The sequence below is a fragment of the Rhinoraja longicauda genome, chromosome 11 (assembly GCF_053455715.1).
Source record: "Rhinoraja longicauda isolate Sanriku21f chromosome 11, sRhiLon1.1, whole genome shotgun sequence".
Classification (NCBI taxonomy): domain Eukaryota; kingdom Metazoa; phylum Chordata; class Chondrichthyes; order Rajiformes; family Arhynchobatidae; genus Rhinoraja; species Rhinoraja longicauda.
Genome location: NC_135963.1, coordinates 53,070,032 through 53,095,451, shown reverse-complemented (window position 1 = coordinate 53,095,451; position 25,420 = coordinate 53,070,032). Strand labels below are relative to the sequence as shown.

At 46.4% G+C, this 25,420-nt stretch overlaps 1 protein-coding gene across 1 annotated transcript in view; it reads right to left on the bottom strand.

The window, feature by feature from the left end:
- The window catches only part of LOC144597930 (potassium channel subfamily T member 2-like), a 475,868-nt gene that overhangs the window by 304,736 nt on the left and 145,712 nt on the right, over positions 1-25,420 (bottom strand). Inside the window, exons 3-6 of the mRNA XM_078407745.1 lie at positions 16,517-16,616; positions 11,143-11,187; positions 10,387-10,435; positions 3,376-3,435 (exon numbers count right to left, since the gene is read on the bottom strand). Of these exons, the coding sequence (XP_078263871.1) occupies positions 3,376-3,435; positions 10,387-10,435; positions 11,143-11,187; positions 16,517-16,616 (254 nt within the window). The remainder of the gene's footprint in view (positions 1-3,375; positions 3,436-10,386; positions 10,436-11,142; positions 11,188-16,516; positions 16,617-25,420) is intronic.

Below are 25,420 nucleotides of genomic sequence, written 5' to 3'. Positions count from 1 at the left end.
TTGTTTGATAATGGATTAACTGTGTATGTTGCTGAAATCAAGACACAAAGTGCTGGAGGAACTCAAGGTGCCAGGCAGCGTCTGTGTGGGGGGGGGGGATGGACAGATGATGTTTCGGGTTGGGAACCTTCTTCAGATTGCAGTCACTGGCCAGTCCTGACACAGAATTTGAAGTCTGGCCACCCAAAACAGTCGCAGTCAGCTTCAAGTCCCGAGTTCTGGAATGAGCTTAGTGAGAGGATAGAGAGTACACAACCTCCTTAAACGTACGCTGCTCTCTGCTGCAGCCATGCAAGTGGTCAAAGGCAGAAAGGTCAGAGGGCATGTCTAGGATGGAGAATTAAAGTTACAGAAGTTACTGGAAACTCAGGGTGGCCTCTGCATACGGAATGGACATCCCCTGCTTTGATTTCAGGCTTCCCACATCCATACATTTTGTTTTTCCAATTAAGTAACACCCAAATTCTGCATTCTGAACAGAAGACTTCGACCTTAACCTAGCTCCCCAAAGTTATAAAGCAGTAATTAGATCATAGAACAGTACAGCACAAGAACAGGCCCCCCAGCCCACAATATCTGTGCCAAGCACGACACCATAAACATCACTTATTAGTTTTGGGATTAGTTCAGGGCGGCACAGTGGTGCAGCGGTAGAGTTGCTGCCTCACAGCACCAGAGACTCGGGTTTGATCCTGACCCCGGGTGCTGTCTGCCTGGAGTCTGCACATTTTCCCTCTGAGCACGTGGGTTTCCTCTTGGTGCTCCGGTTCCTTCCCATGTCCCAAAGACGTTCGGGTTTGGAGGTTAATTGTCCCTGGCGAGCAGGGAGTGGATGAGAAAGTGGGATAACACAGAACTGATGTACGGGTAATCCATGATCGGCATGGACTGAGTGGCCTGAAGGGCCTGTTTCCATGCTGAAACTCTAAACTAAACAATCGCATCTATCTGGACATGACCACATCCACGTTCCTATCCAAAGGTCTTTGAACTGCCACCCTGACCACCTCTCCCAACAGCACTTTCAAGGCACTCACCACTAAAAACAAACATGTCCTGTGCATTTCCTTTAAACTTTGCCCATCTCACTGTGAGATGTGAGAGCTATGCCCTCTCATGCAGTTCATTAAGCAAGTTTGCTCAGAGCTAGCATGTGCTCATCGGGAGAAACAGTGCCCAAATCACACGTTAACAAGGCAAAGCGTTTACAATTGCCTTGGTCCCGTGCCATTCTGGGGCAAATAAATGGAATCAATTAGTCCCAATGGAACCCAGCTGGCAATTAAAACAAAACTGCACCCCATCACCCAGACTTAGCTGTTATCTGATGCACAGTCAGCCTTCTAATTGAAAAATGGTAATTTAATAGTGGCGATTAAAAGTCTCAATAATCCAACTTTTAAAAGGCACGATTCATTAAAGATATCTCAATTGATTGCATTTCTCGACAGGATTCTGCCAACGTGCGGCAGTTTAATGAAACCCATCTACATTTTGAGTTGCACATGAGAAGTTATATACAATTGACAAGTCTGTTACTTGTGTCCAAGGGTGATTATATAGTCAATGACATAACACAGAAGACGACACAAAGTGCGGGTGTTACTCAGCTGGTCAGGCAGTATCTCTGGAGAACATGGATAGGCAAAGTTTTGGGTAGGGACCCTTCTACAGACTCCAGCATTCTGTGTCTTCTTTTGTAAACCAGCATCTGCAGTTTCTTGTTCCTATACAACACAAAAACCCTGCAACCCTTTCAGTGGACATCAGGCCAATTGAAAAATGTTTCCAGTTGCCCATATCCTTGGTAATCAAACAAACACAAAACGAAAGTAAAAAGTATCCTAATGAATACTTCGCTATCAAGGATCGCGCAAACTAAAATAGTCCATCTTTTTCAGCAGATGAAAAGCATAAAACTGAATAATCATTTTCAGAAAGGAGTTGGATACACGCTTACTAGAATCATAGAAACTCTATGATTCTAGTAAGTGTGTATCCAACTCCTTTCTGAAAATGATTATTCAGTTTTATGCTTTTCATTTAGATCTTTAACCGCTCCAGTTCCTTCACATCAAAAAACAATACAGCACAGGAACATGCTCTTTAGCCTACAATGTCTGTGCCAAACATGATGCCAAGTTGAACTGATCTCATCCGGCTGTGCACGATCCATATCCCTCTATTCCCTGCAGTTCCACGTGCCTATCTAAAAGCCTCCTAAATGCCACTATCGTGTCTGCCTCCACCACCACCCCTGGCAGGGCGTTCCAGGCACCCACCACCCTCTGTGTCATTAAAACAAATTGCCCCACACAGCTCCATTAAACTTGTCTCCTCTCACCTTATAGCAATGCCCTCTGGTGTGAGACATTTCCGCCCTGGGAAACAGGTTCTGACCGTCTCCAGATCAGCGCAAGTTATTTTTCCAATTACCTTCAACCCATCCCCTCCAGTTTCCAAAAGGTTTTCTTTGACCACTCAGTAAAATATCGACAACACCAGCCACGGTTTCTCCAGCCTGTTAGCCACAAACTCTCAACCCAGTAACTAATCCAGCAACATCTCTTCTGTGACTCCTCTAAGGCCAATCGAACACCCTCGACAAACAAATAACCTCCCAGCAGTTTGATTGATTCAAAAAGCAGGTCTTCAATTACTAATCCCTTCCTGTTGTAATTACCGCTGGTGCAAAACCACCTACTCCTTAAGAAGGTTCATTAACACAGACTTAACATCCTTGTTAATTTAACAAATTAATGCTTGCTTTTTAAAAAAAAAGAGCAATCCATTTTAACTTTACTTCCAAATTCCCACCAGATGCTTTTTTAAAAAAATGCTTAGCAACTGATCTAATTACTTATCAAATTTACATCAGACTGTAATATCTGTTTTGTTCCACCAATAGGCAATTACTCGTAAATCTTTGTACAGGAAAGAACTGCAGATACTGGTTCACACCGAAGAGAGAGGCAAAATGCTGGAGTAACTCAGCGGGTCAGGCAGCATCTCTGGAGAAAAGGAATAGGTGACGTTTCAGATCGAGACCCTTCTCAGTCCGAAGAAGTGTCACGAACCGAAATGTAACCTATTCCTTTTCTCCAGAGGTGATGCCTGACCTGCTGATTTACTCCAGCATTTTGTGTCTATGCCCGTAAATCATAGCCATTCAAAAAGTGAAATGGAAACACTATCTACGCATTTGTAGCACAACTGGAATTGGCTGTGACCTATGTCCTTTCATTTAATGCAAATTCTCCTGACCTTTGTTGCACTGCCAGCTGGTAAAAAGCAATCTGACGGATTCCCTGAATCCAGAGAGTTTATTCGAGCAATTCATTGCCTAGCAACCGTTTCAAATCAAAAAATGCTTACCTTATAGCTGAGATAAGCCAACAACATTGTTTCAAAGAAACTTATCAAGGCCACGGTAACCTGAAAGGAAATAATGGAGATTAACACAACAGGTTATCTGAAGAAATGAGCCTCAGGTTTTTAATTAAGCATGAAAGAATCTTTTTTATAAATACTACAGAAGGAAAACGGCAATTCATCCTGAAACATTAAAATGGGGAAAATTTGAGATTTCAACTTTATCGATTTACAAATGTAGACACAAGGAATTTCAGATGCTGGTTTACAAAAAAAAACCCGAAGTGCTGGAGTAACTCAAGGGGTCAGGCAGCATCTCTGGAGAACGTGGGTAGGTAACGTTTCAGGTTGGGACCCTTGAGGTCTGAAGAAGGGTCCCAACCCGAAACATTACCTATCCATGTTTTTCAGAGATGCTGCCTGACACATTGAGTTACTCCAGCACTTTCTGTCTTTTTTTTTTGTTGCTGATTTCCAAATTTGGCAAAATTGTTACAAAGCTACAAAACTCAAATTTTATTTTAGTTTTTAGTTTAATATTTATGAAAACTAGCAATCCTAGACTGGATCAATGTTATTTCAATCAATAGTATTTAATTGTCATAAGTACCACTAACGGAACAATTATATTCTTATTTTCTACAGCGTAACGGACCCATAAACACAATAACACACAGATAAAAACAATAATTTTTTTAATTCAATTATTATTCAAGTAATACTTGTGCAAATAAAAAGCAAAGTCTGTAGGACAACCCAAGATACAGTTCATAGATAAACACAAAAAAAGCTGGAGCAACTCAGCGGGACAGGCAGCATCTCTGGAGAGAAGGAATGGGTGAATTTGCCGCCCAGGTTCCAGTTAAATAGGAAATACGCTCTCTCATCCTTGATTCCCTTCCCGGAGTACAAGACTCTGTGCACTCACACTATCTATCCCCACATGCATTTGTACACCTCTCCAAGATCACCACTCGGCCTCCTGTGCTCCAGGGAACAAAAGGGGGAGAGGATGGCAGAGAAAAGGGGGAGAGAAAGGGGTCAGAATCTGTTGATGCTGACCCCTCCTCTCCCAGTGTAAGAAAATAACTGCAGATGCTGGTACAAATCAAAGGTATTTATTTCACAAAATGCTGGAGTAACTCAGCAGGTCAGGCAGCATCTCAGGAGAGAAAGAATGGGTGACGTTTCGGGTCGAGACCCTTCTTCAGACTACTTGAACTCTAGTCTGAAGAAAGGTTTCGACCCGAAACGTCACCCATTCCTTCTCTCCAGAGATGCTGCCCGTCCCGCTGAGTTGCTCCAGCTTTTTGTGTCTACCTTTGGTTTAAACAGCATCTGTAGTTCCTTCCTACACAAACACTCCATAGAAGTTGATAGTTACTGAGGCTTTTAATGCATTTGGTATAATTAAAATATAATATTCTTTTAACTCGACACATCTCCAGAGCATTCCACCCATAACCTACATAGAACTGATGGTGTTATTGATACTTAAACGTGTTACAGTCCTTGGGACCATAAACACAATATTACACTATGACCTTACTCAAAATTGGACAGTGTCGTGTACAAATGCTTTGTTATATTTAAATCAAAATCTGTCCCTGATTTTAATAAGCCATTTTCCACCTCTGTCCCAATATTCTAATCTGAGCTGACTTGTTCAATATCCAATGACTTCTGTAGATCTTTTAGTTCAGTTTAGCTTCGTTTTATTTAGAGATATAGAGCGGAAACAGGTCATTCAGCCCATCCAACCGCACTGACCAGCGATCCCTGGATATTAACATTATCCTACACACAGTTTACATTCATACCAAGCCAATTAACCTACAAATTTGTATGTGTTTCGAGTGTGGAGGAAACCGAAGATCTCGGAGAAAAACCCACGGGGAGAATGTAGAGACTCCATATAGACAGCACCCGTAGTCGGGATCGAACACGGGTCTCCGATGCTGTAAGCGCTGTAAGGCAGCAACTCTACTGCTGCGCCACCGTGCCGCCCTTTTGTGGCTGAAAAAACTCTCAAAATAGTTTGTTTATTTGGTCATTACAAAACCTCGTCCCAATGTCAGAGGTCCAGAAGTAGCGACAATTGTATTGTTACGACATTCTGTCTGGATTCACCCATGTATCCGAAAGTCAGCAGCTATTTACAAATTGGTCAACCAGAACAATTGCTATCCTCAACATTGTCACAAAACACAGATAGAGATGGACGCCTTGAATTGAGTTCACACCAATCTGAAAAATGGTGCTAATATACATGGCGATTCCTTCAATTACATTACTTAAATTACATTAAATTAAATTTACAAGACCTAAATTATCATAATGTACATTAATTAGATATTAGACCGTAAGACATAGGAACAGAATTAGGCCATTCACCCCATGTCTACTCCTCCATTCAATCATGGCTGATCTATCTTTCCCTCTCAACCCCATTCTCCTGCCTTCTCCCCTTAATCTTTGATGCCCTTACTAATTCAGAACATATTTTATCTCCGCTTTAAAAATACCCGATGACGGCCTCCACAGCCATGGCACAGATTCACTGCCATCTGGCTAAATAAATTCCACCATATCTCCTTTTTGAAGGTACATCCTTTTATTCTGTGTCTGTGCCCTCTGATTCTAGACTCTCCCGTTACTGGAAACAGCCTTTCCATGTCCATAGATATTTCCAGAGTCATGAGTGTTTTTTTTGCCATATGCATCGGATATGAACCGCAAGAATGAAACTCTTACTTCCTGCAACTTTACTGCACATTGGATCAAGGGTCAAGAGTCACGAGTGTTTAATTTTCCTATACTGTACATCGGCGAGACCCGCAGTCCTCACTGCAACCAAGATGGTTCATCGTTCCTAGTTCAGTTGGTGTTTGTACTGTTTAATAGCCTGATGGTTGTTGGGAAGAAGCTGTTCCTGAACCTGGAGGCAACTGTTTTCAGGCTCCTGTACCTACTTCCCTTAGGATTGAAATGAGAGTGCGGCCAGGGTGGTGTGGGTCCTTGACAATGCTGGCTGCCATTTTGAGGAAGTGCCTCCTGTAGACCCCTTCAATGGTGGTGACCACCACTTCTTGTGATCTCCTGCATTCCTGGGTGTTTGAGTTGCTGAACCAAGCCGTGATACAACCAAGTAAATGAGACCAGGCCAGTGCAAACATTCAGGTACATTGAACAACCATGGCCGATGCGGTAGATGCAGTTCGATATAGTATTCATCGACATACCGAATCTCCTCAATCTTCTGAGGAAGTAGAGGCATTGATGGGCCTTTTTTCTGGTTGCATCAACGTACCAGGTCCAGGAGAGATCTTCAGAGAAATGCACGCCCAGGAACTGGAAGTTGTTGACTCTCTCCACCACCAAACCATCGATGAAGACAGGTTTGTGGATGCTCTGCCTTCCTCTTCTAAAGCCAACATCAGTTCCTTGGTTTTACTGGCGTTGAGACCAAGGTTGTTGTTCTGGCACCATTCAATCAGATGATAATCTCCCATCTATTCTATGACACATCATTCGGCGTAATGTGTCCAACCCCGGTGGTGTTGTCAGCGAATTTAAAGATGGAGATCCAACGACAATAATAAATCTATATATTAAAACTCTCGTTTGTTTGTTTGTTTGTTCCTGAACTACAGCCAAAACGGTACACGATAGCGTGACAATTTTAGGCCCACCTTACTCACCGTCGTCCCTTCGGTGCTAATGGAAGAAGTTTCATTGAAATCGGTGTTATATTCTTAAAGTTATTCACATTTTAAAGTTTAAATCCAACTCCTAGGGAGAGAGGGAGGGGGGATAGGGGGTTTGAGGGGATGGAGTGGGGGGGGAGGGGAGGAGGGGAAGGGGGAGGGGAAGGCAGGGGAGAGGAAGAGGAGGAGGGTTGGGGATAAGGGGGGTTGAGGGGATGGAGTGGGGGGAGGGGGAGTGGGGGGAGGAGGGGCGAGGGAGGGGGAGTGGGAGGAGGGAGGGGAGGGGAGGAGGGAGGGTAGGAGGATGGAGGGAGGAGGGATAAGGGGGGGTTGAGGGGATGGATTGGGGGGGAAGGGGGGAGGGGAGGGGAGGGGAGGGGAAGGGGAGGAGGGTTGGGGATAAGGGGGGTTGAGGGGGATGGAGTGGGAGGAGGGGGAGGGGAGGGGGGAAGGGAGGGTGGGAGGGTGGGAGGGGAAGGGGGGAGGGAGTGGAGGGAGGGGGAGCGGGGGAGGGAGGGGGGAGGGGGTGCTGCACCAATGCAGGAGAGGTTTGGGCCCGACGGGTCCACTTGGTCTAGTATACAATAAATTATCAGCCATTCCAAGTAAACTAGACCAAGAGAGTGCAAAGATCAAGGTACTGTACATTGAACAACCATGCTAGTGCAAAGCCTGAAGTGGTTGGGTAGTGTTGTGATTGAGGTAGGGCTGTGGTTAGTATCGTGCAGGATGGTTCAAGAACCTGATGGTTGCTGGGAAGAAGCTGTTCGTGAACCTGTACCTTCTTCCCGATGATAGAGGCAAGATGAGAGCATGGCCAGGCTGGTGTGGGTCTTTGATGATATTATCTGCCTCTTTCAGGCAGCTCCTCCTGTAAATCCCTTCGATGGTGGGGAGGTCAGTGCCCCTGGTGGACTAGGCCAATGTCAACCAATTTCTGCAGCCTCCTTTGTTCTTGGATTTTCGAGTCACCGAACAAAGTCTGTGTGGAGTTTGCAGGTTCTTCCTGTGACCGCGTGGGTTTCTTCCGGGTGCTCTGGTTTCCTCCCACTTCCCAAAGACGTGCGGGTTTGCAGGTTAATTGGCCCCTGTAAATTGCCCGCTAGAGTGCGGGTAGTGCATGAGAAAATGGGATAACATGGAACTAGTGTGAGCATGTCGGCCTGGACTCAGTGGACCGAAGGGCCGTTTTTCATTGCTGCACAGGTTTAAAGTGAAAGGGGAGAGATTTCAGAGGGACCTCAGGGTCAGCTTATTTTCACTCAGAGGGCAGTCGTACCTAGAATGAGCTGTCAGGAGAAGCAATAGAAGTGGATACGATTATGACTTTGAAGAGATATTCGGACAGCTCTGTGGATAGGAAGGGTTTCGAGGAACATGGACCAAATGCAGGCATATGGGACTAACCCAATATGCCAACTTGGTTGGTCGGGACAAGGTGGACAGAAGTGCCATTTTCTATGCTGTGCAGCTCTTGTTCCCAATGTGTGGTATCTGTTTTGTATCTTGGTGGAAGTCGACAGCTATCGCTGATGGCAACGGTCATATAATTTGTCGTATTAGGAATATTGAAGACCTCATGAACCGTGCCTGGAGCTCAGCAATGGCACTCAGCAGTCACCCTCCTTGGACAAGAATACATGGCTCACTGAAGAACAACATTTTCTGGACTTTTTTTAACGGCAGACAGCATAAATTATTTTTAAATCCCAGACAGTAATAAACAATTTGTGTAGCCGGGGAAAGAAAGAATAGAGAAGCACATTAGATTTGTCTGTAAGCTTTCAAAATTCTGTGAAACCAGACCTTATCTACAAATCAATGGAAACCAAGAGCAACCTAATGGATAAAAGTTAATTTGCTGCATGTGCCACTTGTATATGGTAGAGAAAATCCAGAACGTCAGTGAGAACGGACGTTTCCCATCAATCTAATAAATCAGTCAGAATGGCAGCATAACGTAACGTGCAGCCATGATATCTAACTTATATAATTCATACACTGATGATTGAGAGGATGTTTCCACTAGTGGGAGAGTCCAGGACCAGAGGCCATAGTCTCAGAATAAAAGGACCTACCTCTAGAAAGGAGATGAGAAGGAATTTATTTCGTCAGAGGGTGGTGAATCTGTGGAATTCATTGCCACAGACAGCTGTGGAGGCCAAGTCAATGGATACTTTTAAGGCGGAGAATGAGTTCAGTTTATTGTCACGTGTACCGAGAAACAGTGAGAAGCTTTAGTTGCGTGCTAAACAGCCAGCGGAAAGACAATGCATGATTACAATCGACCCATTCGCAGTGTACAGATACGATAAGGGAGTAACGTTTACTGCTAGATAAAGCCAGACTATCATATGTTGAAAGACTGGAGCGACTAGACTTGTATACACTCGAATTTAGAAGGATGAGAGGAGATCTTATCGAAACGTATAAGATTATTAAGGGGTTGGACACGTTAGAGGGAGGAAACATGTTCCCAATGTTGGGGGAATCCAGAACAAGGGGCCACAGTTTAAGAATAAGGGGTAGGCCATTTGGAACTGAGATGAGGAAAAACTTTTTCAGTCAGAGAGTTGTGAATCTGTACACAATTCTCTGGCTCAGAAGGCAGTGGAGGCCAATTCTCTGAATGCATTCAAGAGAGAGCTAGATAGAGCTCTTAAGGATAGCGGAGTCAGGGGTTATAGGGAGAAGGCAGGAACGGGGTACTGATTGAGAATGATCAGCCGTGATCACATTGAATGGCGGTGCTGGCTCGAAGGGCCGAATGGCCTCCTCCTGCACCTATTGTCTATTGTCTTTTGTAAAGTCTGATCAAATGTAGTCCAAGGGTCCCCGATGAGGTCGAGAGTGGTTCAGTACTGCTCTCTGGGTGCGGTAGGATGGTTCAGTTGCCTGATAACAGCTGGGAAGAAACTGTCCCTGAATCTGGAGGTGTGCGTTTTCACACTTCTGTACTCTTGCCCCGTTGGGAGAGTGGAGAAGAGGGAGTGGCCAGGGTGTGATTGACAGATTGGTACGGGTGGCAAGGGGTCATGGGGAGAAGGCAGGAGAATTGTGGCTGAGAGAGAAAGGTCAATCAGCCAAGATTGGAACAGCAGGGTAGACTTGATGGGCTGAATGGCCTAATTCTACTCCTATCACTTATGATCTTATGATTGCTTACCCATGAACGCATTTATTTTCTTCGACTACCAAAGCATGATTGGCAAGAAGTGTATTGAGAAAAATACATTTGCCTGTCATTTCATTTTGTAAAGCAAATTTAAAAAAATTCCAGTAATTTTTATAGTTATTTATATCTTACCTGTAAACCCCATAAGGGAAGACTTCTTTCTACCCAAATTATAGGAGATCTGAGGGTAAATCAAAATGGTAATCTTGGTTAGCTTGTGTTTTGTATATGGAGACACAAAGAACTGCAGATGCTGGAATCTTGACCAAAAAAAAAAAGTGCTGGAGGAACTCAGAGTGGGTTAGGCAGCATCTATAGAGGGAAATTGGACAGACTTCATTATGGGTTGGGTCCCTTCGTCAGACTGATGGAGAAAGTCAGATATTTTGATCATATGAAGGTGTTAGTTTCCTCATGTATGCTAAAACCCATTCATAAGTCCCTCATTTCCTTCATCCCTGGTATGCTCCAGAACGTTAAACTTCTTTAATGTAGGATTATTGTAAACTGGTGGTAGATGGTTGGACTGAGTTCAATGGGCCGAAGAACCTGTTTCTATGCCTGGGCCAGCAGTGATTTCCCAAAGACCAAAACTATCATCTTTTGTAAAACACAATGTGCGGTAACTCCATGGGTCGGGCAGTATATGTGGAGAAGGGTCAGACTGAAGAAGGGTCCCGATTCATAATGTCATCTGACCATTCCCTCCACAGATTGCTGCCTGACCAGCTGAGTTCCTCCAGCATGTTGTATTTTGCTCAAAATTCCAGCATCTGCAGTTCCTTGCGTCACAAATTCATCAGATTATTTTCTATTAAACGATGTATATAAAATGTAAGTTTGACATGAGTAATTCTTTTGTACTTTTTAAACAATTCCAAAACTTACCGGTCAGTTTTGGTGAGACTGTGGTTTTGACTGGAACAGCCCCAGCTTTATAAAACAAAACACAAAGAAAGTAATAATTTCAGATCAAACTGGTGGATTTAATTTTTGTCTACATATTATTGTTATTCATACAGTATTATGTTTTGCACCTTTAGTTTGGTTTAGTTTAGAGATCCAGCATGGAAACAGGCCCTTCAGCCCACCGAATCCAGGCCTTCCATCGATCAGCCCCATTCACACAAGTTCTATGTTATCCCACTTTCTCATCCACTCCCTACACACGCGGGGCAATTTACAGAGGGACAATTAACATTTAAACTTGCACACCTTTGGGATGTGGGAGGAATTGGGAGCTCATGAAGGACACTCACACAGTTAAAGGGGGAACATACAAATGCCACGCATACAGTACTCGAGGTCAGGATGGAACCCGGGTCTCTGGCGCTGTGAAATAACTGCGACACTGCAATAATAAATACCAATTGTAAAATTAAACACCTACTCTTATCAAAGAGTCATACAGCACAGAAACAGGCCCTTCAGCCCAACTTGACCATGCTGACCAAGTTGCTCCATCGACACTCCTACCACCTGGCCACGTTTCGCCCATATCCCTCTAAACCTTTCCTATCCATGTATCTGTCCAAATGCCTTTTAAATGTTGTTATAGTACCTACTAAATGTTATTACAGTCATCTGATAAAAATCACGGCATCTATTCTGCACAGATTTATTTTTAATGGTCCAAAATAGGTGTTCCTCAGCCGCATTGCACTGAGACTGGTTTCAGCAGAAGTGAGATGACATTTTCTCCAATGCAAAGCCTGCATTGATGGGATTTCCCCTCAGGATCAAAGGCAGTGCACACTCCCACTTACAAATGCAATTATTAATCTTCTCTACCTAACCAAGCGTGTCATCTTGTTTTCCCAGCCAGCTGTTCCCCTGACGTCAGCTCCCACAATAGTTACTGACGGGGAAACGTCTGAACCGTTCCATGGTTGCTTTGACCTTGGTACAAAACACTTCTTTGCCTTGTGTTACCCAGTCGCCAGTCCTTGCATCAACATCATAAATTGTACATGGAACAGCACAGCACAGAAAAACGTACCCTTCGGCCCACATTGCCCGTGCTGCCCACGCTTACCTAAACAAATCCCTTTTGCCTGTAAGTGCAGCACATCTCTCCTTTCCTTGCATATGCATGTGGCTTTCTAAAAGCCTCTCCAAACGGTACAGCAAAGGACCAGGCCCTTCGGCCCATAACGTTCGTGTGAAACTATTGCTAAGTCGGCACGTGGCGGCACGGTGGCGCAGCGGTAGAGTTGCTGCCTGACAGCGAATGCAGCGCCGGAGACTCAGGTTCGATCCTGACTACGGGCGCCGTCTGTACGGAGTTTGTACCTTCTCCCCGTGACCTGCGTGGGTTTTCTCCGAGATCTTCGGTTTCCTCCCACACTCCAAAGACGTGCAGGTTTGTAGGTTAATTGACTGGGTAAATTTAAAAATTGTCCCTAGTGTGTGTAGGATAGTGTTATTGTGCGGGGATTGCTGGGCGGCGCGGACTCAGTGGGCCGAAGGGCCTGTTTCCGCGCTGTATCTCAAAATCTAAAAAAATCTAAAAGTCAAACCGATCTCCTCTGCCTGCATGTGATCCATATGCCCCCATTCCCCGCACTTTCATGTGCCTATCTGAAACCCTCTTAAAACACCAATATCGTGTCTGCTTCCACCAACACCCCTGGCAGTGCGTTCCAGGCATCCACCACTCCGTGTAAAACATTTCCCCTGCACATCCCCTGTAAACTTTGTAGCTGGGCCCTCTAGTCTTTGACGTTTACGCTCGGCAAAAAAAAGTGGTTCTGACTGTCTACCCAATCTATGCCTCTCATAATTTTAGATGCTTCTATCAGGTCTCCCCTCGACCTCTGGGGTTCCAGAGAAAACAATCCAAGTTTGTCTAACCTCTCCTTGTGGCTGACGCCCTGTAATCCAGGCAGCATAGCTGGTTGGACCACACACTTCACAATCATGGATAAGTTCCCTTCAGTTTATATATTCAAGATGAAACTAATATTGGGCAGAACAGTGGAGTGTAAAAAATGAATTACTGGTTCTATTTACATTATGGGCCTTGATAGCTCATTGATGTATGTTGCAACCTGATTGGATTCAGGTCGCCTATAGGTGTTCCCCAGAGATATTGCCTGACCGCTGAGCTTCTAGGGGTATGCATGCGGGATACTGGCCTTCATTGGTACAACTCATGGTACAACTTCAGCCGCAGCTGGAGTATTGCATGCATTTCTAGTCGCCACAGGGTAGATGTGAATGCACTGGATAGAAGACACAAAGTGCGGCAGTAACTCAGCGGTCAGGCAACATCTCTGGGGAACACCTATAGGCGACCTGAATCCAATCAGGTTGGAACCATTTCTTCAAACGCAACCCAAAACGTCACCTATCCATGATCCTCAGAGATGCTGCCTAACCCACTAAGTTCCTCCAACACTGTTGATCTGGATGAACTGGGTTTGTTTTCCCTAGGGAGGAAAGGTTAGGGGGAAGTCTGATGGGTGCAAAAAATTGGAGTGGATAGATAGTGATAACCTTTCCCCACACTGCTGACATCTAAAACCAGACCACATAAGTTTCATGTGAGGATTCTAGGGGACCTGAAGAAGTTATGTTCGCCCCCAGAGGATGGCTACATACTGTGTAAGAATGGAGAGAGGAAACCTCACAATGCAGGGCGGCACAGTGGTGCAGCGGGTAGAGCAGCTGCCTCACAGCGCCGGAGACCCGGGTTCGATCCTGACCACGGGTGCTCTCTGTGTGGAGTTTGCACATTTTCCCTGTGACCACGTGGGTTTCCTCTGGGTGCTCCGGTTTCCTCCCACATCCCAAATATGTGCGGGTCAGTAGGTTAATTGGCCTGTGAATTGGCATCTGTAAACTGGCCTGTGTAATTTTACTGTAAATTGTAATAGTACTGTAATTGTAAATTGTACAATTACTGTAAATTGTACGGTAAATGGCCTGTGTAATTGGCCTGTGAGTTGCCCTCTACATTGCCCCTAGTGTGTGGGGAGTGGATGAGTAAGTGGGATAACAGAACGAGTGTGAACGGGTGATTGATGGTCAGTATGGACTTGGTGGGCCGAAGGGCCTGTTTCCATGCTAGATCTTTCAATCAATTAAATATATAACAAGGCTAAATGATGAGCAATTGAATCACCTGGACATAGAAAGCCAGGCAGCAGGTGTTAATAAATAAAATTAGACAATAGACAATAGACTATAGGTGCAGGAGTAGGCCATTCGGCCCTTCGAGCCAGCACCGCCATTCAATGTGATCATGGCTGATTAGTGCAGACAGATACTCAATGGTTAGCATTAACATTGTGGGATGGAGGGTATGTGCTGTACATTTCTCTGGATTTATGACTCTAACAACAATAAAAACTCAACTGCTATATTTAAATCATAATTTTACATTTGACCAATGGCTATTACCAATTTTGAGAAAAGCAAAGCAAGTAATTTTAGGCTAATAAAATAGATTGATTTGTATGACATTCAGTTGAAATCATTAAAACTTGCTCTATGAATCTTGTGGTAATTTGGTGAAGGAAGTTGACCAAGATGACCTCAAGTTTCAGCGAGGAATGTTATTATGAAAACTGTGTCTTGTGCCTATTATTCCTTGCTTTGTGACATACTTTGACATTATGTGTTACCAAAAAAAATCTGTGTGAATTTACGACATCTTTTTGATGCAAACATTCTAATTATTGTTGTATTTTTAAATGATTGCACAAGCATAATCGAACATCCACTAGTGCGATGTGCTCAGCAACCATATTACTTTAGCTTAAGAAAATAACTGCAGATGCTGGTACAAATCGAAGGTATTTATTCACAAAATGCTGGAGTAACTCAGCAGGTCAAGCAGCATCTCGGGAGAGAAGGAATGGGTGACGTTTTGGGCCGAGACCCTTCTTCAGACTGATGGATGGGGCGGGACAAAGGAAGGATATAGGTGGAGACAGGAAGATAGAGGGAGATCTGGGAAGGGGGAGGGGAAGAGAGGGACAGAGGAACTATCTAATGTTGGAGAAGTCGATGTTCATACCACTGGGCTGCAAGCTGCCCAGGCGAAATATGAGGTGCTGTTCCTCCAATTTCCGGTGGGCCTCATTATGGCACTGGAGGAGGCCCATGACAGAAAGGTCAGACTGGGAATGGGAGGGGGAGTTGAAGTGCTCGGCCACCGGGAGATTTGGCCAAAGCGGACCGAGCGCAGGTGTTGAGCGAAGCGATCGCCGAGCTTGCGCTTGGTTTCGCCGATGTAAATAAGTTGATATCTAGAGCAGCGGATGCAGTAGATGAGGTTGGAGGAGGTGCAGGTGAACCTCTGTCTCACCTGGAAAGACTGTTTGGGTCCTTGGATGGATATTACTTTAGCTTGTTCTTTGAAAATTTAGAGCAAATCCATAATGATAACTGTATATGAAATTAGCAAAGACACACCAAGTTCCAATTCACCTAGAGCAGTGGTTCTTAACCTTTTTGGCCCCACATCCCCATCAGACATTTTTGGTCAGTACCGTGACCCCCGAAACAAAAATTGGAAAAAAACCAGCCCGATTTATGAAAACATGTCTGCCAATACTCAGTCAATGGGATGGGATAATTTCATTTATGACCCCTTCATGATCCCCTGGAAAATCCCCAAACGACCCCCATGGGGGTCATGCCCCCCATGTTAAGAACCGCTGACCTCGAATAACAACATGTCAAGATGGTCCCTAAAAGAATGCCAATGTGTGGATTTTGTATTCTCCCTGTGACCATGTGGGTTTTCTCCCAATCCATTCAGTCTGAGGAAAGGTTTGTGGTTTAATTGGCCCTCTGTAAACTGCACCTAGGAGTGGATGAGAAAGTGGGATAATGTGGTACTAGCGTGAATGGGTGCTTGATGATCGGCATGGGCTTGATGGGCTGAAGAGCTCGTTTCCACACTGTATCTTCCAATTCAGTTCAATTAAAAAACAAAATTGGTCAAAGACATTGCAACAGGCCCCTAACATAATCAACATCCCATAAAGCTCCACCTCAGAAGTCTGATCCTCTACCATTAGTCCCACCATGATTTATTCAGAACTTAGAATATGGTTTGTATGTTTTAGCAACAAATTCCGAGACTTAGTCATCACATGATACGATGGAGCAACATTAAATGAGCAAGCACACAAGATGAATTATGCTTTTCTTGGGCAACATATATGGTGCTTTGTTTTGATTAGTTTTTGAACTGTTCAGCCATGAGTTGCCCACTTGAGTTGGAGTAAAGTTGTGACTTTGTACATACCATCCATTACTTTGCCGAGGGTCATCAAGTAACACGCGGACAATGTACAAAAAACAGCTCAGCAGCTTGAGGGAAAAGTTGAACAGTCGTATCCGCAGACCTGAAATAAATCAGAGTTTGAATTTTCCTGATGGAAATGCAGTAAACCCACCGGATTTCGGTTATAGCCGACTAAGCCTCCCATTACCCACCCCCCACCCCCCCCCCCCCCCCCGCAACACTTCCGGCAGTTTCCCACCGAGCTGGCACTACCTGGCGGGAGCTTCCGATTGTGGGAGAGGAGAGAGGGAGCGGCGTGTAGGCGGCATGAGTACTGGGCCCGTCCTTGGCACAACGCGTGTGGGGCCGAGGGCTCTGTGGCTTCCCGGCCTGGGAATTCCCGCTCGTTTACCACCCCCGCCCCCTGGGAATTCCCGCTCGTTTACCCCCCCCCCCCCCGGGCCTGGGAATTCCCGCTCATTTAGCCCCCCCCGGCCTGGGAATTCCCGCTCGTTTACCACCCCCCCCTGGGAATTCCCGCTCGTTTACCCCCCTCCCCCGGCCTGGGAATTCCCGCTCGTTAACCCCCCCCCCGGCCTGGGAATTCCCGCTCGTTTACCACCACCCCCCCCCCCCCCCCCCCCCCCGACCAACGTTGTGCTTCTTCCCTTCCAGCCTTGGGTAAAACTTTACCCCCCTCACACGGTTCTAGGGGACAATCGGCAATAACGGGCACAATCCCCCCTCCCCACCCCCCCTCGGACTGTTATTGGGGGGGTGTACCGCTTGCTTCATTCCAATCAATAGACAAAAAATAATCTCGTGATTCGACATTCTGAAACACGATTAATTTAATTTAGTCTGTTTATTATTGTCACGTGAACCAAGGTGCAGTGAAAAGCTTTTTGTTGAGTGCTGTTCTGTCAGCGGAAAGACAATACATGATGGCAATCGAGCCGTCCACAGTGTACAGACAGACACAGGATAAAGGGAACAATGTTCAGTGTAAGTTTAAGTCCAGTAAAGAAATCAATAAGGAACTGTCATCATGTACAATTTAAATTCCATAATGGCAATACAAGGAAATTCATATCACCACAGATATACTTTAAAATATATTTATCTATCAGCCTAAAATGAACTGTTTAATTTAAATCATGTTTCCAGTGACATTTATTGGGGGTCAACAAAACATAATAATATTTCTCCAACTAAAAAGGTAAAGACTATTTTCATTTACCTTTCCCATTAGTAAAACATAACTTGAAAAGTATTGTCAGTGTGAATCCATTTGAACTTAAAATGTGAATATTAGATTATAAATTAGATCTATGATTGAAAGCACAGACATGATTGGTGCTTGTTGGAAGAGTCAAGCCTGGAGATTAGGTTTAGAGAGCCAGTCACGGAAACAGGCCCTTCAGCCCAACTCATCCATACTGACCAAAGATACCCTATCTTAAGGTAGTCTATTTGCCTGCGTTTGGCCCATATTCTTCTAAACCTTTCCTATCCATGCACCTGTCCAAGTGTCTTTTAAATGTTGTTATAGTACCTGCGTCAACTACCTCCCCTGACAGCTTGTTCCACATACTTGCCACCCTCTGAATGAAAACGTTGCCCCTCAGGTTCCTATTAACTCTTTCCCCTCTCACCTTAAACCTATGTCCTCTGGGTCTTGATTCCCCTAGCCTGGGTAAAATACTCTGCGCATCCATCTTATCTATTCCCCTCATAATCTTATTCACCTCTATAAGGTCACCCGTAAATCTTGGTTCCTATTAAATCTTGCCCATCTCAACATAAACAAGTGGCCTCCGGGTCGTGATTCCCCTACTCTGGGTAAAAGACTTTGTGCGTTCACCCAATCTATTCTGCTCAGGATTTTATACAACGCAATGAAGTTAATGCCTGTAATGTCAAGTGCAATGTCAAAAACTTCAACTCTGAATACCAGATCAGGTAATCAATGAAAAAGTAACTTTAAAGTTTAGGAGAAGACCCTATCAAAAGATTATGGCCCCATCAATCAGACAAGGGGATAGTCCAGTTCAGTTTAGTTTATTATTACGTGTGCTGAGGTACAGTGAAAATATTTTGTTGCATGCTATCCAGTTAGCAGAAAGGCAATACTTGATTACAATCGAGCCATTTATAGTGTGTAGATACATGATAAGGGAATAACGTTTAGTGCGAGGTAAAGCCAGTAAAGAATAATCCGAGGGTCACTCATAAGGTGGATAGTAGTTCAGGACTGCTCTCTGGTTGTAGGGATAGGTGGACCATAAACTACCTCATGACCTTACAAGAGACCAGGTTGAATGTTACTGCTTAGAGTCTGGCCTCCAATTTATCGTTTCCAGATTTGCAGAATTGGCGTAGTGGTTTGGTCTTCATATCAGTCTCAGTAAGACAGACATCCTCCAACAACCAGCGCCATCCCCAGGCTCCTCAGCACCGCCACCAAGTGTACACATTGACAATACACGGCTGAAAACAGTCGACACGTTCACGTGTTTGGGCAGCGCAATATCTTCTGATGGCTCGCTGGACAAGGAAAGATCCACCAGAATCAGCACGGCCAGTCAAGCACTTGGTCGACTCCGAGCACGAGTGTTAAACCACCACAACATCAAGCTGCCAACCAGGCTGAAAGTCTACAAAGCAGTGGTACACTCCAACTTCCTCACTCACAAATCCAGTCACCACCCCGCGCCCCACGTGACCACACACAGCCAGCGGCCACGTGTTCCCACTCCACCAATGGTGGCCGCCCGGGCTGGGAGGCGGGTTGCTACGCAACCTCCGTCAGGCAGTGCCCTGGCCTACACTGTCCGGAGCTAAAATGTCGGAAACCTAGAATGTTGGGACCTAAACTGTTGGGGCCTAGAGTGTCGGGACCTACAGTGTCGGGGCCTACAGTGTCGGGGCCTACAGTGTCGGGGCCTAGAGTGTCGGGGCCTACAGTGTCGGGGCCTACAGTGTCGGGGCCTACAGTGTCGGGGCCTACAGCGTCCAGGCCTACAGAGTCGGGGCCTACAGCGTCGGGACCTACAGCGTCGGGGCCTACAGCATCGGGGTCTACAGTGTCGGGGCCTAGAGAGTCGGGGCCTTCAGTGTCGGGGCCTACAGTGTCAGGGCCTACGGTGTTGATGTCTACAGTGTCTGGGTCTACAGTGTCTGGGCCTACAGTGTCGGGGCCTACAGTGTCGGGGCCTACAGTGTCGGGGCCTACAGTGTCGGGGCCTACAGTGTCGGGGCCTACAGCATCGGGGTCTAAAGTGTCGGAGCCTACAGTGTCGGGGCCTACAGTGTCGGGGCCTACAGTGTCAGGGCCTACAGTGTTGGTGTCTACAGTGTCTGGGCCTACAGTGTCTGGGCCTACAGTGTCGGGGCCTACAGTGTCGGGGCCTACAGTGTCGGGGCCTACAGTGTCGGGGCCTACAGTGTCGGGGCCTACAGTGTCGGGGCCTACAGTGTTGGTGTCTACAGTGTCTGGGCCTACAGTGTCTGGGCCTACAGTGTCGGGGCCTACAGTGTCGGGGCCTACAGTGTCGGGGCCTACAGTGTCGGGGCCTACAGTGTCGGGGCCTACAGTGTCAGGGCCTACAGTGTTGGTGTCTACAGTGTCTGGGCCTACAGTGTCTGGGCCTACAGTGTCGGGGCCTACAGTGTCGGGGCCTACAGTGTCGGGGCCTACAGTGTCGGGGCCTACAGTGTCGGGGCCTACAATGACGGGGCCTACAGTGTCGGGGCTTACAGTGTCGGGGCCTACAGTGTCGGGGCCTACAGCGTCCAGGCCTATAGTGCCCCACGGACCTAACATGGGACAAGGGTGGTCCGATATTGGATAGAAAAATTTAGCCCAAAAAACGGGATGTCCCAGCCAATGCGGGATAGTTGACAACCTTAACTTCAGCTTGCTGTATGGATGTGAAACATGGATCCAGTGCAGGAAACACATCCGCCAGTGTAAGATTTGAGAAGTTTTCCCTCATTCTGAAATCAACACAAAACCAAAGAGCTGCAGTTTGGACATTTTAAACGGGAGACTGGGGCTGATAGCGGAGAAAGGCTGCAGTCAGTTTACCAAAGGATGTCACAATCTGTGGGTCCTAAAATGGCTGCAGGACCTCGTGACCAGCCACAAAAAAAAGGTAAAAACCTTACATCCCAGTCTCTAGGTTTTCTGCAAAGCCATGGCCAGAACAAAGGATGGGTATTGGCCATGCAGAAACCTACGAAACCAGGTCGGAGTCCAGACACTGGGGCGCTGACATCAGCATACTCACAATGCCCCAAGCCGACCTAAACAGTTCATCTCAGTGAGGGGGCACAATAGCCCATAGAAAACTACCTGGTAGGTGATGGGAAACCAGTTAACACCCATCACCTCACAATGAAATCCCAATTTACACCTTCTGGCCATCCCCGGTATCCCCGAACATAAGCGCAGATCAGAAGAAAACCTCATACATATCTTTTTGAACAAAGAGATTCCAAGATCTGGCGGGAGATAGGACGGGTCAGAAACAGTATAACTGGCCACTACTTTTGGGTTTTAAACTAAAGAAGAAATACTGGAAGAAGAAGCTGAAGCTAGAAGAAAACCTGCAGGAAACGCAAGCAGGCAAGAAGACGGACAGGAGGCAAGAAGCGCAGAGAAAACCGGGTTCGAAGTCTGAAGTCAAGAAGAAAGTCGGAAAGAAGAACGGATGCAAGAGAGAGGAACAGGCACGCAACTCGAAAAGAAATACTGCAAAAACCGAACAGCCAGTAACCCCAGTAATAACCCCATGGTGAGCATGCACTTCAAATCCTACATATCCTGGACATAGTTTAGTGTAGAGAGGAGGGTGGTTGTGAATAAACGTTGGGTGTGTATTAAAAATAGGGTTTGGTCAAGGTTGCGATGCGTCGTGCGTTCCCCATCTGACAGTCGTGTATGTGTCTTGCAGAACTGTGTTTAAGAATTCATAAGTAAAAGGGTATTCGTGTATACGTTTTGTGTAACTGTGTGTGTTTCAAGAATTCAGCGAAGAAGGTATTCGGATATATGTCTCGTGGAACTGTGTGCTTTTAAGTTTTCAGCGAAAAGGGTATTCGGGTATATGTCTTGTGAACTGTGCGTTTTGTGATTAATAAATAAAAGATATTCATGTATTCGGTATGTGTATTATAGATATGTCTTATCGAACTGTATAATAAGTATTCATGGACAATAGTCCCAAGTGCTGAATAAAAGCCCTTTTCATTTAAACCCTGGTTTTAAAATCTGGTCTGGTTGAATTTTTTCTGCACTATAAGAGCTCCTGCATCTAAGCCCAGTGTCTAGAACCGTAAGGGGTGAGTGGGTCGAACCACTCACGGGGAACCAGTGTGCACGGCCTGGTCAAGGGATCAGAGCAAGGCACGGGGACCTTAGGTCGGGCGAAAGCTCGGCGCAGAAACCCCTTACACCAGCGTGACAAATTGAACATGCGCTCTCTGCGGTCCATCATGGGCATTCTCCGGCAAGACAGGTGATCAACGCGGAAGTGCTGGTTTCACAAGTATCCAAGCAATGGTCATAAAGGCCCAGCTTCCATGAACAGGCCACGTGGTCCTGATGCATGAATCCCACTTGCCTCGTCAACTCCTGTGCAGAGTTCTGTCACAGGGTCAAAGGAACCCAGGGCGGCCAAAGAAACGGTTCAAAGACAGCATTCAAGGACTATCTCCAGCATGCAGGCCTTGCCCCAAAGCGACTGGAAACCCGTGCCAGTGACAGGACTGGCTGGCAGACAACCACGAGCAAGGCGGTCTGCAGTCTCAAGAATAATTGCTGAAGCCGACTCGTTAGTGTCAGAGACAGGAGGAAGAACGAAGCACTAAATCCCCCCACAGCGGCCTTCATGTGCCCACACTGTGGGCTTTCATGTGCCCACTTCATGTGCCCACACTGTGGGCCTTCATGTGCCCACTGCATGTGCCCACACTGTGGGCCTCCATGTGCCCACACTGCTCCTGCATGTGTGGCTCACACATCGGACGTGAGCCACACTCAATACCACCAGACATGAGACGGCACAACCATCAGTGTGGCACTGTGGCGCAGCGGTAGAGTTGCTGCCTTACAGCGAATGCAGCGCTGGAGACTCAGGTTCGATCCTGACCACGGGTGCTGTCTGTACAGAGTTTGTACGTTCTCCCCGTGACCTGCGTGGGTTTTCTCCGAGATCTTCGGTTTCCTCCCACACTCCAAAGACGTACAGGTTTGTAGGTTAATTGGCTCGGCAATGTAAAAAAAAATTGTCCCTAGTGGGTGTAGGATAGTGTTAATGTTAATGTGCGGGGATCGCTGGGCGGCGCGGACCTGGTGGGCCGAAGGGCCTGTTTCTGAGCTGTATCTCTAAAATCTAAAAAAAAAATCTACGGCAGGACACCACCACAAGGCTAGAGAACCTTACCCATGAGTTTGATCTTCGAATGAAAAATAATGTGGAGATAATTAAAACTAGGTAAAACAGTGCATATAAGCCCAGGTTATAGATCTGTTTGCCTGAATGAAATGTCTTGTTAAAATTGATGAATTGATAAAATTAGTCGAATTAGTCAAAGTAACACCAGTTTGTAAACAGTCAAAGAACATTAGAACGGTACATTGGCGCAGGGGTAGTGTTGCTGTCTTACAGCGCCAGAGACCCAGGTTCAATCCAGACTAGAGGTGCTGTCTGTACGGAGTTTGTACATTCTCCCAGTGACCACGTGGGTTTTCTCCGGGTGCTCCGGTTCCCTCCCACATTCCAACGACGTGCAGGTTTGTATGTGAATTGGCCACTGTATATTGCCTCTAGTGTGTAGGACGCGAAACTGGAATAACATGAAATTGGGGTGTAGGTGATAGTTTGTCAGCACGGACCCTGTGGGCCAAAGGGCCTGTTTTGTATGAATTTACTGCAAAAATAAAGGTGGGAATTTTACAAAGAAGGCACTGTTCAGTCAGGACCCACGTAAGGATTAGAGGGATATATGCCAAATGCAGGCAGGTGGGACTAGTGTAGATGGGGCATCTTGGTTGGCATGGGCAAGCTGGACCAAATGGCCTCTTGCTGTGCTGTATGACTCTAGGACTATATCTTAGTGCAGGTGTGTGGAATAAATGTGACTGGGGGTACTTCACATAGGGCGGCATAATGTTGCAGTGGGAGACACTGTAGTACACCAAACGTTTTTTGTCATTTATTATGCTGTCCACTGAGCACTGAGGGGCAGCAACGTGGTGCATAGGTAGAGCTGCTGCCCAGGTTCAATCCTGACTACGGCTGCTGTCTGTACGGAGTTTGCACGTTCTCCCTGTGACCGCGTGGGTTTCCTCTGGGTGCTCCGGTCTTCTCCCACATCACAAAGACGCGCTGGCTTGCAGGTTAATCTGCTTCTATAAATTGTCCCACGTGTGTAGGGTAGAACGAGTGTTTAGAGATACAACGCGGAAACTGGACCTTCGGCCCACCGGGTCCACGCCGACCAGCGATCCCCGCATATTAACACTATCCTACACACACTAGGGACAATTGTTACATTTACCAAGCCAATTAACCTACATATCTTTGGAGCCTGGGAGGAAACTGAAGATCTCGGAGAAAACCCATGCAGGTCACAGGGAGAACGTACAAACTCCGTACAGACAGCACCCGTAGTCGGGATCGAACCCGGGTCTCCGGCGCTGCATTCGCTGTAAGGCAGCAACTCTACCGCTGCGCCACCGTGCCGCCCACTAGTGTATGGGGTATTCAATGGTTGGCGCGGACTCAGTGATCCAACCTAAGTCTCTGGCGCTGTAAGGCAGCGGCTCAATTCGGTTTTAACCTGGAAGACACAATTAGCTGAATGATTGAACGTTTCAATAACTTTTAACAGATTAATTACTAAAGAAAAATAGCAAATTAAGGAAATCTGAAATTACAAGCAACAGATCTGTGCAGCAGAATTGAGTGAAAATACACATTAGCATTTCAGCTTATATCAGTGCAAAGTAAACCTCTCGGTACAAACAGAAAGGGACCAGGGCCGTCTTAACGCATGGGCCTGATGGGCACTTGCCCGGGGCCCCACGAACATAGGGGCCCCATGCTGATCTGTGTATGTTAAGTGACTTGCAATAAATAAATACTACTTTAAAAATGTAGGTTCAATAAGTGCTTTTTTTGCAACATTTTCGGTCCCTAAGTGCTTCTCACAGCGATCTGTTTCGCAACAATTAGCTCCCTAAGTGCTTTGCTTTTCCATCCCTAAGTGCTTCTCACAGCGATCTGTAAGTGCTTTTCGCAACAATGTAGCACCCTAAGTCCATTGCTAAGTGCTTTTCGGTAAGTGCTTTTCGCCGGCATGACAGGGGGGGGCTGGTAGGGAAAAGGGGGTGGGGGAGAGTAACGGTAGGGGCCCCAGTACACTGCTTTGCCCGGGGGCCCATAATGCTGTAAAAACGGCCCTGAAAGGGACACAAGAAATGACAGCTATTAAGACTGAACGGGCAAGGTCATTTGTAAGTCAAGTGGTTCCTGGCCCAGCGAGTGCGAGGTAACTACAGTTGGCGTTTTTTTCATGGGATTGTCACAAAGTTAAAGGGCCTGTCCCACTTAGGCGAGTTTTTAGGCAACTGCCGGCGACTGTCATAGTTGTAGCACTTCTCCGATAAACCGGCGACCAGACCCCCCCCCCACGACAATGTCTACGACAAGCTACCACAACCTCCCACCTAGTCGACGTCAAGCTACGGCAAGCTACCGACAACCGGCGACCCAATCGTCGCGACTTAGGACGTCCACCTACGACCGCACCTACGACAACCTACGACCGCGCAGGCAACAACCTACGACAACTGAAGTCAACCTACGTTCACCTGCGACAAGCTACGACAAGCTATGACCCTGTCGGCGACAACTG